The 18,088-nt window shown below is 51.0% G+C and overlaps 1 protein-coding gene across 7 annotated transcripts in view; it reads right to left on the reverse strand.

The window, feature by feature from the left end:
* The window catches only part of UNC13A (unc-13 homolog A), a 67,247-nt gene that overhangs the window by 10,629 nt on the left and 38,530 nt on the right, over positions 1-18,088 (reverse strand). For 3 of the 7 annotated variants that reach the window (XM_070416386.1, XM_070416384.1, XM_070416387.1), the window contains 19 exons: positions 17,072-17,235; positions 16,520-16,670; positions 16,152-16,220; positions 15,741-15,830; positions 15,385-15,519; positions 13,528-13,661; positions 12,192-12,277; positions 11,882-12,008; positions 11,134-11,230; positions 10,613-10,756; positions 9,472-9,555; positions 8,884-8,961; positions 8,560-8,648; positions 7,956-8,108; positions 6,662-6,785; positions 3,873-3,911; positions 2,472-2,501; positions 967-1,023; positions 504-584 (listed from right to left, as the gene is read on the reverse strand). In XM_070416386.1, coding sequence (XP_070272487.1) covers positions 504-584; positions 967-1,023; positions 2,472-2,501; positions 3,873-3,911; positions 6,662-6,785; positions 7,956-8,108; positions 8,560-8,648; positions 8,884-8,961; positions 9,472-9,555; positions 10,613-10,756; positions 11,134-11,230; positions 11,882-12,008; positions 12,192-12,277; positions 13,528-13,661; positions 15,385-15,519; positions 15,741-15,830; positions 16,152-16,220; positions 16,520-16,670; positions 17,072-17,235 — 1,932 coding nt within the window. The remainder of the gene's footprint in view (positions 1-503; positions 585-966; positions 1,024-2,471; positions 2,502-3,872; positions 3,912-6,661; positions 6,786-7,955; positions 8,109-8,559; positions 8,649-8,883; positions 8,962-9,471; positions 9,556-10,612; positions 10,757-11,133; positions 11,231-11,881; positions 12,009-12,191; positions 12,278-13,527; positions 13,662-15,384; positions 15,520-15,740; positions 15,831-16,151; positions 16,221-16,519; positions 16,671-17,071; positions 17,236-18,088) is intronic. The other 4 variants (XM_070416385.1, XM_070416389.1, XM_070416390.1 and 1 more) reach the window with 2 other exon arrangements.

Genomic DNA, 18,088 nt, shown 5'->3' on the forward strand with positions numbered 1-18,088 from the left:
CTGGATCTTCTCTAGCTCCTTGTTTTTGATTAAGGTTTCAAGAAGCCTTCCTTGACCCCACCCCTTTAATATGTTGCCAACTCCATTTTAGCAAAACATTTGTTTTCAGAGTAGTTTTCATTTCCTGCGACCACAGCCTCTCTCATGACTCCATGCTCTCGCATGGGCTGGGCCCCTGCCTAGAACGTTGTTTGCTTGGCCTTGTGAACTCCTATGCATTCCTCAAAACCCACCTCCCACATGTTTTCTTCTAGAAAGTCCTTGCTGCTCTCTCCCCAAGCTACCCCAGCTCCCATTCTTCCCTCGACAGCACCCTGACCACAGGACTAAAGATGTTTGCCCCCACAACCCCCAGTCGGGGGCTCCTCGGGGCCGTGCCAGCGGGTCATCAGGGAGTGTTCATAAATTGAATGAATGAAGGTGGGTTTGAATCTCGGTTCATGTCCACACCAGCCACACCCTCTGCCTGCCCCACCTGAGATGGGCAGGGGTGGGCCTCTCACCTTGATGGTGTCCAGGGCCAGCTCTACGACCGCACACTGCTTTGGGGTCAAGCTCTTGGCTTCCTCTCGTACCATGTGGTCCTGGATGAACAGAGAGAGGGGCCAGGTGGACAGAGCAGGCCTCCATTAGGGATCTGACTATCTATGGTACTAATCCTGTAAAACCGTGAGGGGTTGGGTAGCGGGTCTGCTTTTTCATCACAGTGTGCCCGGTGCCCAGCATGTGCCCGGTGCCCAGCATGTGCCTGGCACACACAGCAGGTGCTCCATAAATATTTGTGGAATAAATGGTTTATACTCTTGATCGAGCTGTACCTTTCCAATACACCAGAGCAAAAAAATTGTGCTTAAGGCAGTCTGTGCAGGGCTCCCGTCCCGGGAACCTACAAAGCGTGTCACTATTCTGGGACTCCCACCAGGGAATCCCCCAACCCCGACCTCCTCCCCGCACTCCTGGCCTCACCTTGAGTTTAGACAGTTGACCCAGCTCCTTGGCCGCATTGAAGATCATCTGGGTTCCCTGCAGATAACAAGAGACACAGCCAGTGAGGGTGGGAGTCCTCCAGCCCATCCCCAAGCCCCTCAAGCCCCTGCTGACACCCTCGCCCTGGAGTCTTCTCGGTTCTTGTCCAAAGGCTCTGGGCAGGGCAGTGGTTGTGTCTCAGAGACAGAGGTCGGGAACCCCCCACCCCGACCCCCGCCCAGGAAGTGCTGAGGAGGAGGTGGTGACTTTGTCCCCAGAAATCCCAGTCTTGTGGGGATGCTATCACCCTCCCACCTCCACCATGACCTCGGGTTTGTGGGACAGAGAAGAGAAATGTTGAGAGAGCGGGCTGCAAGGGGCAGTGGGCGGGGGGAGGGGGGGCAGCTGGCGGCTGGGGTGCTGTTTGTGGGTCTGGGTGGGCCTTGCCAGCCCAGCTCAGAGGGCCTGGAGGAAACCGTGGGATGGGCTCTAGTGAAACCCTCACTCCCTGCAGGACCAGTCCCTCTGTGGGAGGGGTTCCCCAGTAATCTGGGGGCGGGGGGGGAGGGGGACGGGACTGTTAGTCTGACCTTCCAACACACATCTCAATATAACCTTCCCCCTTCTCCTCTCTCAAGCAAGATAGTGTCCTGGTTATCGTTCCAACAAGCGGAGTGGGCCTGGATTCAAATCCCAGCTCTGCTGTGTGGCTCTGGGCAAGTCACGGAACCTCTCTGAGTCTCAGTGTTGCCATCTAGGTGAAGGGAATCCTATCCACCTCAAGGTGTGGCTGGAACTAAGTGTGCCTTTGTTCAGGTTTTACTGTCACTAGCTCTTGGTTTCAAGGTCACGGGCAGAGCTGGGGAAGACAGGGTCCAGGCCCGGAAGTCCCGTGTCCTGGCTCCTCTGTCACGGTGCGGGGTGACGAGGTGTGTCCCAGACACTTTCTGGGCCTCAGTGTCCTCCCCTGGCTAATAGGGGCACCCGCTTGGGTGACAGTGTGGGGCTGAGTACCAATGAAATAAGGAGTCCTGCCTTACAGGTCCTGGGCTGGGCTGGGGGTCCTGGGGGGAGGGGGTCGGGCAGGGAGGGAGCCACTTGTAGCTGGGAGATTTGGAATCACATGGACAATCTACCGGCTGAGCCACGGAAGCTGGTTAGCCTGGCACTACTAGTGCTATCATCATCCTGGCTGTCCCTGCCCTTCCTCTGCCTGGTCTGTGATTCCCCGAGGCTGTAACGAGGCACAGTTACTCAGGAGCCCAGCTGCTTGGGCCTCAGCTTCCCTGGATACCCCCTCCGCCCTGCCTGCTGCCCGCCCCCACCCCCCACCCCCACCCTCACAAGCAAGCCAGACAGACAGAGGAAGAAGAGACCGACAGACGGGTTCACAGAATGCCACTGGATGGCACGGACCACAAGGGTGGAAGGAGGCACGGGGTGGCGGGGGGGGGGGGGGGGGGGGGGAGAGGGGAGCCAGACAGACAGTGAGAGGTCGGTCTTACATCTGAGTGGCTTGGCAGTTTCGCCCTGCCCTGTGAAGAGAATCAGGCGGAGGTCAGAGTTCAGGTGTCGGCTGGGAGGATAGTCAGTGGGACTTCCCTGCCCTCTCAAAGCACAGTCCCACCCCCCAGCCCACGCACTCCACCCCCCCCCCCGGGTCCTGGGTCTAATGCTGAGCCCCCTCCCCAGCTAGGCACTCGCCCTGTCCCCCAGGGCGGGCTTGGGGCCAGGCTCCCGGGCTGCCGTGCCAGGAGCCTGGAACCAGCCCATCACCTGGGACAGATGCCCCATCCCATAGTCAGCCTGCCCAGGGGGGGCGCCTTGGGTAGGGGAAGAAAAGACCGAGCTTAAGGTCTATTGCACCCCAACTCCCAAGACCTCGCCTCGGCAGGCCTGACTCTACAAGGAAAGTGCTAACTGGTATCACAAGTTCACTCTGACACACACCCAGGCGCATTCGTGAGCGTGTAGAAAGCTTCTGTACACACACACCCAGATTGACATACACATACATACACATGCAGAACTCACAGGCTAACACATACAAGTCCACGCCTAAACACTTGCACGTGTGCACACCATCACACTCCTAAACCCACCGCCCCCCCAGGAGTGTACATACATGTGTACAGTGCCGGGCACATCGAATGTGTCCCCTAAAGGGCTGCCTGCGTGCGTAGGAAAGTCCTACAATCCACGTGCGTCAAGTGGAGAGCCCAGTTGTGTGCACACAGGTGTGAGAGCTCCTGCATGCGTGCACGCAAGGGCAACAGTTCATGTCCTGCTACAGCTCCCATCTCTCTTTTTTTTTTTTTTTTAATATATTTTATTGATTTTTTACAGAGAGGAAGGGAGAGAGAGATAGAGAGACAGAAACATCGATAAGAGAGAAACATCGATCAGCTGCCTCCTGCACATCTCCTACTGGGGATGTGCCCGAAACCCAGGTACATGCCCTTGACCGGAATCGAACCTGGGACCTTTCAGTCCGCAGGCCGACGCTCTATCCACTGAGCCAAACCGGTCTCGGCAGCTCCCATCTCTTTACAATAAACAATTAGAACCAAAAAATCTACATAAAAAAACAAGAACGTCTCAATCCATGGCAGTGGGCCAGTGTCTGAGCCCTTCTTCAAACTACAGAATTTCAGCTGAGCGCAGGGCTGGGCTAACCCTTGGGGTGTTGTTGGAAAGGGTGGGAACGGCATGTGCACACACTAGCTCACACATACCACACGCTGCAAGCCACGTCCCTGGATCTGGTTCTGTGGGACTTGGTTAGGACCCTCACCTCCTCAACTCGTGACCCCCAGGGGCCTTGCTGCCCACGCAGAGACACAGACATGCACACACGGGCCCAGACACCACGGCTCAGGACCTCAGCACCACGAGGCCCTCATTACCTTTTCTAATCCCTTGCCATGTTTTCTCAAGAGGGTGCCCTGCAGAGACAACGTCACAGGGTGATCAACCCGGCAAGCCATGTGGGGCGGGAGCCCGGGGCGATCACACATGTAGTTATGGGGGGGGGGGGGTAAGGGCATCTGCACTGCCCAGGGGGCTGGCGACTGGATTGCAAGGGGATGCGCGCGCGCGCGCGCGCGCGCGCGTGTGTGTGTGTATGTGTGTGTGTATGTCTTAATGACCAATTCTTCAAATGTGTGAGTCAGAAAGACAGGAAAGAGAGAAGGAGAAATAGAAATACAGAGCCTGAGAGAAAGGAGAGAAGTTGCTGCCAAAATACAGTCCATTTACGTGTGTTGTATAGATGAGGCTTTGGTTCTCGGGTTAACAGGAAAGCAAAAAGGCTTCATATTCAGATGAACCTGAATTTAAATCCTGACTCTGGCATCTACTTACTCTGTGGCCTTGAGTAAGTGACTCCTCCTCTCTAAGTCTCAGCTTTTTCTCATCTGCAAAATGGGAATCTTAATATCCACCTTGCTCAAAAGGTGGTCAGGAAGGTGAGCTGAAACCGCAGCTAAGGGGTCGGGCATACAGGGAATCACCAACAAACGCAAATTCCCCTAGCTCCCGGCCCACAGATGCATTATCTGTGGTTCCAGCCAGAGACGCTCGCTGAAATAAGATGAGCTCTTGTAAACTTTTGACAAGATTAAATACTGTGACAGCCGGTCGTTCTCATCAAGGGTGGGAATCGGAAGTGGTTTTACTGATTTCTGCCCTGGTATGTGTCCATTACTACCCTCACCACAAAAACAACAATATAAGGTCTAATTCAGCGAGCACTGCCCCCACTGGACATGGAGATGAGCACTTCATTTATTTTTTAAATATGTTTTTAGTGATTTCAAAGAGAGGAAGGGAGAGGGAGAGAGGGATAGGAACATCAGTGATGAAAGAGAATCACCGATGGGCTGCCTCCTGCACGCCCCCCACTGGGGATGGAGCCCCCAACCTGGGCATGTGCCCTGACCACGGGGAATCAAACGGTGACCTCCTGGTTCATGGGTCGATGTTCAACCACTGGCCCACATCGGCCAGGCGAGATGATCGCTTTAATGCATCATCCCATTTGGTTCTGACAAAAACACTCAGACAGTTGCTACAATTAACTGGTTTTTCAGACAAAGAAATGGAGGTTGGGAGGTGAAGTGACTTTCCAAGGTCAGAGAGAGAGCGAGAGCGAGCGAGAGAGAGAGAGAGAGAGAGAGAGAGAGAGAGGCTGGGCTGGGATTTGACACTAAGTCTGACACGAAAGTCACATGCCATCTCCCACCTGGGTGCTTGGGTGTGTCTGGGGTTTGTGTACGTCTGTATGTGCAGCGGGAGCGGGCTGGGAAGGAGTGGTGGAGGGCCTGTGCTAAGTAGCTGAGTAGGGTCCTGAGTGGTGAGCCCAAAGGGGAGGTCCCAGGGGCTGTGTTGACTTTGAACCTCTTAGCTTCTAGGAGATACTCAGATACCTTGATGGCATCTGATCATGGAATGGGGGGTATCACAACTAAAGGACTAGGGCAGACATGAAGGTTTGGGGTTTGGGAAACTTGAAGGCACTGCCTCCATATTATAATGGGGCAAGGTGGTGGGCGTGGCCTCCCTCCCTCCAGGCCCCGCCTCCTCCCCATACCCCAACCCAGACAGACACAGGCACATCTAGGCAGGAGGTGGGACAGTGGTGGGGGAGGCAGTGGGTGAGGAGGGGGCACTGGGTGGGTGGGGGGGGGGCTGCAGCCACACGGTGGGCCGAGTCCAGACACAGAGCGGACGGACAGACAGACGGACAGAAGGGCCTCTACTTACGATCATCTGTCAGCCATGATGGGGGCCAGGTGGTAGGGAGGGGGGAATAAGTCACCATGAGTCTCCCGTAGCCCAGGGAGAGGGTGGAGAGGGCACTGAGGGGCGAACCCCATGCCCCAGCCCAGCCTGAAGGCGGGGCTGGCCGAGGTAGATCTGAGCCTCCTACTCCATAGTTGCCTCTTGGGGGGACCCCACTACCCTCCCCAAGCTGTCCACGTTCACCCAGGAGTGCCCTCCCACCCTGTGTTGAGCCATCGATACACGTACCAAGACCATCCAGGCCCTCAATGCCTCCCCAGAAGGACCCATGCCCAGCCACACCCCTCCACAGACATCATGGTACCCCCACTCCCGCCCGACAGCCTGATCCCTGGGGATCACTGTCTCTCAGCTGTTCCCCAAAGGGCCCAGAGGCACAGTCCTGCTCTCTGGATGGCCGCAGACTTCTGCTTGACATCTCTGACCTTAATGCTCTGGATGACCTCTGTCTAACCTCTGAGAGCCTCTGTTCTGTTCCTCTTTGATTTTTGAACTCCATGGAGTCTCCCTTCCTTGTCTCTTGATTGAATCCCCCAAGGGCCTCTGACAAGCCCACTGACCCCTATGACTTCTGTGCCCCATGGGTGGCCTTGAGCCCCAAGGTGACCTGTTTTCTGGGCGATCTCTGACTTTTGAATGACCTCTTGATTCATGTGACCTCTAAGTCCCTTAGATGTCATTATTCTACGTGACCTCTTTGACCCTTTTATGACTTTGACCCATGTGTGACCTCACTGATCTTTGGCCTCATTTACCTCTGGTGGCTTCTACAACCCCTGGATGACATCTGTGCCTGGACAACCTCTGAACCTCAATGCTTTTGGCACCAAGCTCTCTGGGCTCCCACAGGGAAGGTGGCCCAGGCATCCCTTCCGACCCCTGTGGGCCTCACCGTCTGGTCAGTGAGGGGTGGCAGGACAATGGTCTTCTCCATGGTGTTCATGACCAGCTTCCACAGCTCCTTCAGTACCCTCTTCAGCACCGTCTTCTCGCAGATTTTGGCAAAGAGAGTCAGGCTGGGGGTGAGGAGCAGATCTGAGAGAGGGCCCAGCTGGCCCTGACCTGTAGAACCAGGCCCTTCCCTTCAACATATGGGCCAGGTGGGAAAGCATCCCTGTACAGAGCCTGTGCAAGGCCCTTGGGTCTGGTGGAGCTACAGTGTGGGATACGTGTGGAGGGCAAAAGGCGGCTGGACAGCTCAGCAGGGGCCAGGCAGGAAGGGGGCCTCAATGTCTGGGAGGAAGGCCTGGGCCTTAGCATGAAGGCAGTGGGGAGCCATGGAGTATTCAAGAGGAGAGAGAGAGAGAGAGAGAGAGAGAGAGAGAGAGAGAGAGAGAGAGAGAGGTACTATTGTTTGAAAAAGCAGAGTGGGGATAAACTGGGTTAGAAGGCTGCATGGAGAACAGGGACTGTGAGGAGGCTGGAAGGGGAATGGAATGGCAGGAAGAGGATAGACTTAGGAGGGAAAACCACAAAGAATTTATGATATTTGAGGGCTGAAGGAGAGAGCAATTTACCATTATTCATCCAGCAACTGATCCCCATCCACCAAACCATCCCTCCCCCAACTTTCTTTAGTGCTACTTCCATCTTTTTTCTTTCTTCCTTCCTTCCTTCCTTCCTTCCTTCCTTCCTTCCTTCCTTCCTTCCTTCCTTCCTTCCTTCCTTCTTCCCTCCCTCCTGTTCCTTCCTTTCATACATCCAACTATCCATCAGCCATTCTTCCTTATTCCCTCTCTCCCTCCTTCCTTCCATCATCCTCCCATCTACCCTTCCTCCATTTATCTTTATTCTCATCAATCCATCCAGTTATTCATCCATTCAAATACTTACCCACCTATCCATCCATTCATCCATTCATTTACCCTTTTGTCCATCCATCCATTCTTCCATCCGTCTATCCTCCATCTAGTCTTCTAGCATTTATCTTTTAATCTACCCACCTGCCCAACCCTTATGTCTTTCTATCCAACCATCATTCATTCATCTATACAAATATTTACTCACCATATCTTCCAATCATGTGTCCATTCATCTTTCCATCCCTTCATTGCCTCCACCCACACACCCATCCAAACCATTCAACCACCACCCAGCAAGCTGCCCAACTGTTCTCCCCAGGCCAGCCTCAGAGGCCTCACCCGTGGCCCCTCCCTTACTCGCCCAGTCCACCCGACATGGCTCACTTGCTGTCCAGCAGGTCCATGATGGGCTGCAGCACGTTGTCAGCATCTTGGGCCACGCTGCTGCAGGCACTGGCTGGCACATTGCCCGTGCCCTTCACCTGGCTAAGGATGTCGCCCATCTGTTTGACACACTCCTCAATGTGAGGCTGGAAGCTGGGGGCATAAAAGGGAGAAGCTCAGACCAGGCTCCTGGCCTCTGGCGGAAGGACTGGATGAGGCCATCCGTGGTGATCTGTGGACCTTGACTTTTATCATCAGCATCGGGGAGCCATGGCATATAACTGAGGGGGGCAGCATTAATAACAGCGGAACCGGGCACCAGGCTGTGACCTTTCCCTGTGTTGTTTATTTCCTCACACACTCCTACTCATGTACTATTGTTATCATCATCCCCACTTTGCAGATGAATAAACTCAGGCTCAGAGAAGTTGAATGACTCACCCCAGGCCACACAGCTAGTCAGCAGTGAAGCCATGACTGAACCCAACTCCATCTGACTCCAAGCCTGAGGTCTTCCCCACCACATCTGCGGGGTCTCTGCATGCCCCAGGCTTAGGTCTGGGGGTGCCCCTCCCCCTGCTCCCAGGCTTGGAGGTACCCCCACCTGGTAGCAAACACCCGGCTGAGCTCATCCAGGACGTTGTTGAGTTTCACCTGGAGCTCTTTCAAGATGTCGCTGGCCTCAGCGTCCAGCTGAGGAAGGGGAAGGGACATCCATCAGGTCAAGTTTACAGAGCGTCCACACATCTGGGGGCATTTTCCCACCCAACCCAGGGAAAGGGACCTCAAGGGGCTCGAGAGGAAACCAAGACACAGGCAGTGAAGCCACTTGCTTGGGTTTGAAGGACTGGCTGAGCTGGAATTCATCAGGTATGAGCTCCGGGGCCCATGGGGATAGGGGGCATCAGCCCACCTGGTCCCACCTCACCTCTTTCCCTCCCATGGCTTCAAACATCTTCTCCAGCTGAACTCGCAGCTGCTGAGTGTTGTTCATGAGGATGCAGGGCTGAGAATGGGAGCAAAGCAGGGAGTCAGGGCTCAGGACCCCTCCCGAGTCTCCCTCACCCACCACCAGGGGTCCTGGATGGTTTCAGCGTCTGGGTCTGGAGAAACCTGGGGTCCCACAAGGTCATCTAAGAATGGAAGACAGTATTTGGGACCAGGTTCCTGGGAGTATTGAGGAGGGTGGTCTCTGAGGACGGGCAGAGGGAAGGAGGACCTAAGTAAGTGGGATGGGCCTCTAAGGGTAGCAGGGAGGGGTGTTCTTGTCACATACCCATGTTCTCCTACATGCTCACATACATACACCCTGAAGGCTTCATTTGCAACAACCAGACAATGACACACTAAAGCCATGTCCCCTCACCTCCAGACCCCCCATACACACACAGTCAGATACACACAGCTGGACACACAAGCAGACACACGTCTCACAACCCAGGGAAGGATGGAACTCGGGGGGGGGGGGTTGTGCAGAATTGGGTTAGGAAGGAGGACAAGGGTCCCCGCAGGTCACCACTTTCTCCTTCTCCTTGGAGCAGTAGGAGGCGAAGTCCTTGATGATGATGTCCGCGTACTGGAGGAGCACATTACTGATGGTCTGGATAGGGCACAGAGAGAGGCTGAGAGGAGGGGCTGGGGCTGAGGCTGTGAGGTGAGGGATAAACTCAAACCCCCTTTAGCACCTAAGATGGACCGCTGGGCTGGGTGAATTCTCCAGCCGGGGTAACCATCACAATCAAGGGGGACACCACCACAGGAAGATGATTATTTTATGTAGACTCGGCTCTTTTTCAGAGCAACAACCATCTAATATGATTGTTAACATAGCCAGCCCCATCCACAAGCATTACTTGATCCTAAACCAAATCTCAGTTCCTACCTGCACTCCCCAACGTCAACCCAGCTTAAAGAAAATCCAATTGAACCTCCGTTGAAAATCCAATTAACCCCAGACCAATGTTGTCAACCTCCAGACTCACCCCAGGTCCCACTCAAATTCTCTATAAACCCCAACCCTCTAATAATACCAGAGCAAATCCCAATCCCAACAGTAATTTTAAACCTGACCCCAACCTCATCCCGATCCCAAAACTTAATCCCAGCTCCAAATTCAACTCCAACTTTAACTACAACCCTGCCCTCAACCGTAACCTCAACTCGAACGCTGCCCCCAACACAACTCTAACCTCTATGGAAGAACTAACCCCAATATTGACCTCAACCCCAACCTCAATCCCAGTGATATAACCAATATCAATTTTTACCTCAAACTCAATCCCAACTTCAGTCCTGACCTCAACCTTAACCCAAGTCCTAATTCCAACCTCAACTCCAATCTCAACGACATCATCAACCCAATCTCAACTCAAACTCTAACCTCAAATTCTAACAACTCCAATCTCAACAACATCACAAACTCTAACCTCAACCTCAACCCAAACCCTGTCCCCAACCACAACTCCAACCTCTATGGCATGACCTACTCTAACACAGTGGTTTGGGTTGGTTTTTCCATAGACCTCAACCCCAACCTCAATCCCAATATCACCAACCCCAACCCTGATCCTGACCCCAATCCCAACCTCAACTTCACCCCAATCTTGACCCTCTCCCCGACCTGGACCCCATCCCCAACCCCACCCACACTCCCGCACCTTGGCAAACCGTCTCATGTAGTGCCCCACGATCTGGGGGTCAGGGCACTCGAGCTTTTTGATGATCTCAAAGCTCTGGTTAAGCTGGGAGAAGACATCCACCACGGAGCAGGAGAACAGGGCATGCTCTGAGGTCTGCTGGAACTGCAGGGTAAGGGAGGCCAGGAAAGAGGAGAGTCAGAGTCAGACAGTCCCTATAGCCCAACCCTCCTACTCTCCACAAGGAGAGCCAGAGATCAACTGCCTTGGGGTGAGATGGATAGTATGTGAGGTTGACTTCGAGCCAGAAACAGAGGCCACTGAGTGGGTGGGTGGGGTCAGGCTTGATAAACTCACATTCATCTGCTGAGTGAACAAAATACTTTAAACACCACGAACAAGACAAAGGTTGCGGATACCATTCAGAGACTGGCCTCATCCCAAGGGTAGTTTTTGTCCCCAAATTGTATCTCAATGGACCTCAGAGGGAGTGAATCCACTGTGGAGAGATTGGGAGCTTGGTGGTGGGTTAGCCTTCTCACCCCATCCTTCTTGTCTCGCTCCAGGGCTCCATGCAGGAAATCTCGGGACACCTCCTCATTCTCATCCAGCCACTGGATGACGAAGGGCTCAAACCACCTGGAATGGAGAGTTGGGATGGGGTCCTTCCATCTCTGGTCTCCATAACCCTCTGCTTGCACTCACCCAGGTTGGGGCTTGGGTGGTCACTCTCTGCTCCCCTCCCCTACCAGGCCTTGGTTACTTCACCCATGAAATGAACCAAGTGACCACTGTCAGAGCAAGGCCCAGACTTGCATGAATCCTGGTTGATAAACTGCCCAGGGGTAAGTAGATTTACTCTCTGAGACCCCAACATACTATATTATAGGTCCTCAGTCAATGGTGACTACCAACCCACTCTCCAACACAGCCTGTGAGCCAGACGTTCCAGGTTCAAATCTGGACTCCACCACTAAATCCTTCAGCATTTAACCCTCTATTTCTTCATCCACAATATGGAAATTATGATGTTTCCATCTCTTAGAATTGTTGAAAGGATTAAATGAGAAAAGACATGTGGGATTGCTCAGCACAGTTCCTGATACTGATGATTATTAATTGTTTGGCTATAGGAGTCAAAGGCCAATGGCTAAGAATGGAGAACCCTGGATTTGAGCCCCACCTGTGCCCTTGATACCCAGGGAACCCTGAGTAGGTGAGCCCTCCTCCCTGGGGCTCAGTCTAGTGTCAGCACCATATTCTGATTTGGGTTCTGGGCAGGGGACTTACGCAGGGTACTCTGGCACTCGGTCCTTAAAAGCAGGAAGCTCTGTCACATACTCATTGTAGAGCCACTTGACCTTGAAGTGGAGGTTCATGTAGTCGGCGCTCTTGCACAAGCGATGCTTGTCATGCTCTGGAGCAGGGAATAAGGGGGTGGCTCAGCCAGGAGGATCTGCCACCCTCTGTCTTGGCAGTGCCCACACTGGCCACCATTGGTATTCGAGCTCAGGCATGAAGGTACAGGGCACTCGCAGTCTTGGAGAAGACACAGCTGTCTGCTCAAACCAGGTTGGGAGACATGGCGTGGGGGACTCACCCTCCATGGCATACTTCATGTCCTGGGCAAACAGGTTCCACATCACTTCAGCACTGATTTTACCCACATTCAGCTCCTGGGGAAACCTGATGGAAGTCACGGAAGTATGAAAACCTGACAGCTAGGAGCCTGATGGCGTAGGCTACTTAGGCCTTCCTGGTCAAAGAGTTGTGCAGTACAAGCAGAGGGACCTGTATTCAAGTTCCCTCATAGTCACCAACTTGCTGAGTGACTCTGCATTGAGGCCCTTCTTCTCCTGAGCCTCTACCCACATATCCCACATCTATTAATTTACCCCTTTATCCATCCATATACCCATCCATTTACCCACTCATCTCTCTATTCATCCATCCATCCATCCATCCATCCATCCATCCATCCATCCTTTTTATACACCCACCCATTCTTCCACCAACCTATCTACCTATTCATCCATTCACCCATCTATTCATCCATCCATCCATCCCTCCATCCCTCCATCCAATCATCCATCTATCCATCCATCTACACATACATCAATTCCTTTATCCACTCACCCATCCTTCCACCAATTTATCCATTTATTCACCTATCCATCCATCCATTTCTCTATCCATTCATCTATCCACCCATACACACATGCATTCCTTTATCCACCCATCCATTATTCCACCAATGTATCCATCCATCTCCATCCACCTACTCATCCATCCATCCATCCAATGTCCCTGATCTTAACTCCATATCTAAGTAACCAAGAGATCATGGCACCTCAGAGTTAGGGGCCTCTCTAGCATTCACCGTAGGGAGAAATAAAACACAATAGCTCTTTAAACTATAAGAGATGAAAAGCCTACAGACAAATAAATCCACAAACCAAACCTGCACACAGTCTCACACAATACACAATATTGTATATTGAAGTCAATTCACACTTGCACGCACAGACCACAACTACACACAAAATGTCATCCACACATGTAAGAGATAATGCAATTTAAATGCAAAAAATTCAGAGGAGTATTTTGCACACAGTAAATACTAGAACATCATCTATTGTTACTTATGAATCTACACACACAAATTTATATACATATGTACAGTTATTCACACAAATCAATACATATAAAATACATGTCTGATTACACCACTAATTGTGTATATACACACAATTTTATGTTTATGTTTGCAAATTATGCCATATTTCATCCAGACATAGGCCCACCCACAATTTTCCCCACATACACAACACTTTTTATGTATAATTAGACAAGATTGCCTTTTTACACTAAACACAAAATTGTGCACACACATACACAATAACCTCCAGATAAGTAACTACAGACACACAACTCACTGGTTGAGGCAGGGAGTGTAGGAATTCTTGTCTTCCTCGATGATGGACACTATGAGAGTGATCAGCTTGGACCAGAAGTCGAGGTTCTTGATGCTGGGGCCCTGTTCCTCTGGGGGAACTTCCCCCTTCTTGGCCTGGATGGGGCAGTGGAGATGTTGGCTACAAGGGGTCCAGGGATGGGGCTTCAGTCAGTTCATTATTGAGGTGCCGAAGGTTGCTGATGAATGGGCCCCATTAACATGTGTGTGGTTCAGGTGGAAGGTCGGCACGGAAAGGGACTGAACTCGTAAACTGGCTCAAGCAGAGCTTATATCTATTCGGCTTAATGAGGCTTAATTAGACTCAGCTCATAAAACAGAATGGACCTGCATTTAGTTGAACAAACTCAAGCCCACTAAACCAAATGGAACTGAAGTGAACATAAATCATACCCACTTAGCTTAACAGTTGGCAGTTCTCAGAGTTAATTCAGTGGAACTGAACTTGGGCCAATTACACTTTATAGAGCAGCATTAAACTTAACTGGATGGAATTTAACTCAAATAAAGTGAACTGAATTTAGCCTAATCAATTTCTCCAAGATCAACATCAGCCTACATAAAAAGAATGGACATAAATTGATCTGAACTCAACCCAACCCAACCCAACCCAATCCAAGTCAACACAATCCAACTCAACCTAACATGCTCAGGCTAACTCAATCTAACTTTAGTCAATCAATAGAAATGAATGTAACTCAACTCAACTGAAATGAGCCCAACTGAAACCAACTCAATTGAACTCACTGTACCTAATCCAACAACCCAGCTCATTCGGACTCAACCCAGTCAAGAGCAACTTCAACTCAATTCAACTGAGTGGAAATGAATAAACTTTTCTTCAATTAAATTAAACTCAATCCAATTCAGTGCTGCTCACTAATTAGCCAAGAGCAATTTTAACTTAAGTCAACCAAATAGAAATAAATGGAACTAAACTGATTATAGTTGAACTAAACTCAATTTAATCCACTTTACCTCAACTCAATTCAATTGAGAGCAATTTGATTTCAACTCAAGTAAAATGAATGTAAATGAACAGATGGAAATAAAATTGAACTGAATTTGGCTTATGTGGTTACTTCCTGTCAGAAACACAAGCTGAGGTAGGGGCCACCTGAGGCTAATCACCCTGGGTTTTAAATTTGTAATTTATACATCTTTTCCTTCTGATAGCCTGGGACATTATATGCGTAGATAAACACATGTTGAAAGATATCAAATAAATTAAGTTGAAATGACCAAAACTGAACTCTACTAAAAAGAATCAATTCTACCCGCCCTGGCTAGTGTGATTCAGTTGGGTGGGTGTCGTCTTGTGCACTGAAAGGTTGCTGGTTCATTTCCTGGGTGGGACACATGCCCGGTTGCAGGCTCAATCCCCAGTAGGGGTCATGCAGGAGGCAACCAATCGATGTTTCGCTCTCACATTGATGTTTCTCTCTTTCTCCCCCTCTCCATTCCTCTCTCTAAAAAAAAAAAAATCAATAAAAATCATTTAAAAAATTTAACCAACTCAACATTTATTGAGCAGTAATCCAATTCCAGGCATACTGTGTTACGTCAAACTCAAGTAAGTTTAACTAAAACCAAATTGATTGAACACCTATTGTGTACCAGGTACTAAGCATGTAACTAAATTTTATCTAAAGCTTGTATCTCATTCTCAATCCTGAGATGCTGGTTAATGACCTAATTTTACAGAGGGAAATATTGAGGCTCAGAACAGTTAAATTGCTTGGGAAGGAGCAGGTCTGGGACTTAGGCCAGGGCCTGGTGGGTGTCTACTATTCCTTCCTGCCTCATCTGGAGTCCTTACAGGGTCTGTCTGGTACTCCCGACTGTAGAGTTCATGACAGTTATTGAAGATGTACTCATAAGTAGAGTTGAGGCAGGCTTTCACGCAATCCTTCACAACCTGGCTGGCTCGGGGCGGGCTCTGGAGTTCTTGCACCTAGAGGGATGGAGAGGGCATGGGTGGGTAAAACTGGGACAAGAGTTGCCCAGGAAGTGGCTACAAGCGATTCTGGGTTTAAGGAAAGATTGTAGCAATAGGAAAAAGGAGCGTCACTGAGAAAGGGCACTGCTCTCCAGGAGAAATGCTACTTGTTTAAGACCTAAGAGTCCTAGAGACACCTTCTTGGAGAGCTGATGGGACTGGGTTCCCTTTCCTACCTTCATCCGAAAGAAAGTGATGCTGGTGAGAAGGTCCACAGTGGATTTGAGGTCCTGGAGTCTCTCTGGGCTGCTGGCTGGGAAGTTATTCTGTTGGGAGGGAGAAGAGAGGAGAGGTTATGGAAGGAAGTTAGGAGAGGATAGGAGACAGCGTTCTAGGGGAGATACAAGAGCCCCGAAGTTTCAGGAAGTGAGTTGGGGGTCAATGAGAACACCTTGATGTAACTGGGAGGTCTTGTTGGACGCACCAAGTAGGTGGGGAAGGTGCTGCTCACATACGTGTACACTTGTTAGAGGAGCACATTCTGCATGTTGAGATGGGCCCTCCCGTGGGCACGCCTGCTAGAAGCTGTCCCTTCTGGGCACACATGTGTATGGGGGTAAGCAAGTCATCACGCATGCACTTCTCACCCGGTACATGGAGAGGTCAATTCGCAGGGAATTATGCAGTTGGTCCAGGAGCTTCACAAAGCGCTCTTTCTGGGGAAGCAGAAGAGGAGGAGGATAGATGGAAGCAGGGACTTGGGCATCAAGTGTAGCAGTGAGAGGTGGCTGCCATATTGGCTGAGGGCTTACAGTAAGGGCATCCCATCCACCACTGAACTGAACCCTTAGAACATCTGTTTCCATTCTACAGAAGGGTAAACGGAGGCTCAGAGAGACGTGACTGGTACAGAGTCACACAGCAAATCAAGTCCACATTGGAAATCTGGGAGTTGAATGGGGTTTCACCAGCACAGGTGTGGGTTCTCCCTCATCCCCCAGCCCCTGGGACTGACCCCGAAGTTGGAGGCTGCGAAGCGGTCAGAGGCAGACACGTTGGTGGAGGCGGTGGTATGCGCATAATAGGCATTGATGTTGGCAAGGAGGGTGCTCATGACAGCAGGCACCCCAGGACACATGTACTTGGAGGAGAGGCAGGCAAAGTGGCTGGTGGAAGGGAATGGGAAGCACTGGGCCTGGTGTCCAGCCAGGACAGGCTGTGCCCCACCTGGAATGCCTCCAAGACAGCACAGTGAGTGACTCCTCCCAGCCCCCGCACCATTCCCTTTTCCTCTGCCTGATTCTGTCCTTTGAGCTTCGCTGTCTCCTCTCTGAGTTGCCCTATGTCTGCCTCTAACTCCAGCTCTCATCCCTGTCACTGCCGTCCCCAGCACTGGCATTTTCCTAACCTCCAGGGGAATTATGTAACACCTACCACACCCACTTCCTCTCTGACTCCTTTTCCTAGGAACCCCTTCCATCCCAGACCCGCCAGTATCCGCTTGGTGAGCCCCCTGCCCCAGTTTTCTGCACCTCACCCTGACATCCACCCCAGCCTACAGCCTCACGTCATGGCTTGGTAGATGGACTCGACTCCATAGCGCATGGCAAATTCATCCACAATCTCCTGAGCTGTCTCATCATAGTAGACTTTCCAGGCATCGTCACCCTTGGCATCCGGGATCTTCACGACCCCATTGTTCTGCATGTCAGTTACGAAGTGGAACAGGTTCTGCCAACACAAGGGAGAAGGAGTCAGAGAGTGCAAGGGGGCACAAGGGGTCCGGTGTAGGGCTTCTTACATTATCTATCCATTTGTTTATTCATGAACTCATTCATCTACTCCTTCACCCATCCAGCTACCAAAAATTTCACCTATCCCTCATCCATTCTTCCAATAATCTATCTATCCACCTATATATTCACTCACCCATCTGTCTACCTGTTCATCCACCCAGTCACCCACCCACCTGTCCACTTAACTATCCCCAAATTCACCCAGCCACTAATTCACTCTTCTAATAATTCAACCACACATCCATCCATCCCATCCACATTTACTCACAACTTAATCAGTCCATCCAACAATTCATCCTTTTACTCAATCAATCATCCATCCACCCATCCATCTCTCATTCATCTGTTGATGCATCTATTTGCCCATCCATTGTCTAACTACTCCAAAATTCACTCATTATACCTTTATGCTTTCAATAGTTAAAACATCTATCCATCCACCAACCCATCTATTTGTCCACCCACCCACCCTTCCTTCCATTCATTCACCCATCTACCTACCCATCCACCTACCCATCTCTCCAACTACCCCCCAAATTCACCTATTCTCCCCCAAATTCAACCACACACCTATCTATCCCATCTGCTACATACAACTTAATCTGCCCATCCAATAATTCATCCATCTCCCCATTCAATCATGTATCCTCCCATCAATTTATACATGCATCCATCATCTATCCATCCATCCATCTAGTCACCCATTCACCTATCCAACTACCCCCAAATTCACCCATCCATTAATCTATACTTCCAATAGTTCAATCACACACACATGCACTCATCCC

Source organism: Myotis yumanensis, unplaced genomic scaffold, assembly GCF_028538775.1.
Source record: "Myotis yumanensis isolate MYYU_CA2020_CCGP unplaced genomic scaffold, mMyoYum1.0.hap1 SCAF_5, whole genome shotgun sequence".
NCBI classification, from domain to species: Eukaryota; Metazoa; Chordata; class Mammalia; order Chiroptera; family Vespertilionidae; genus Myotis; species Myotis yumanensis.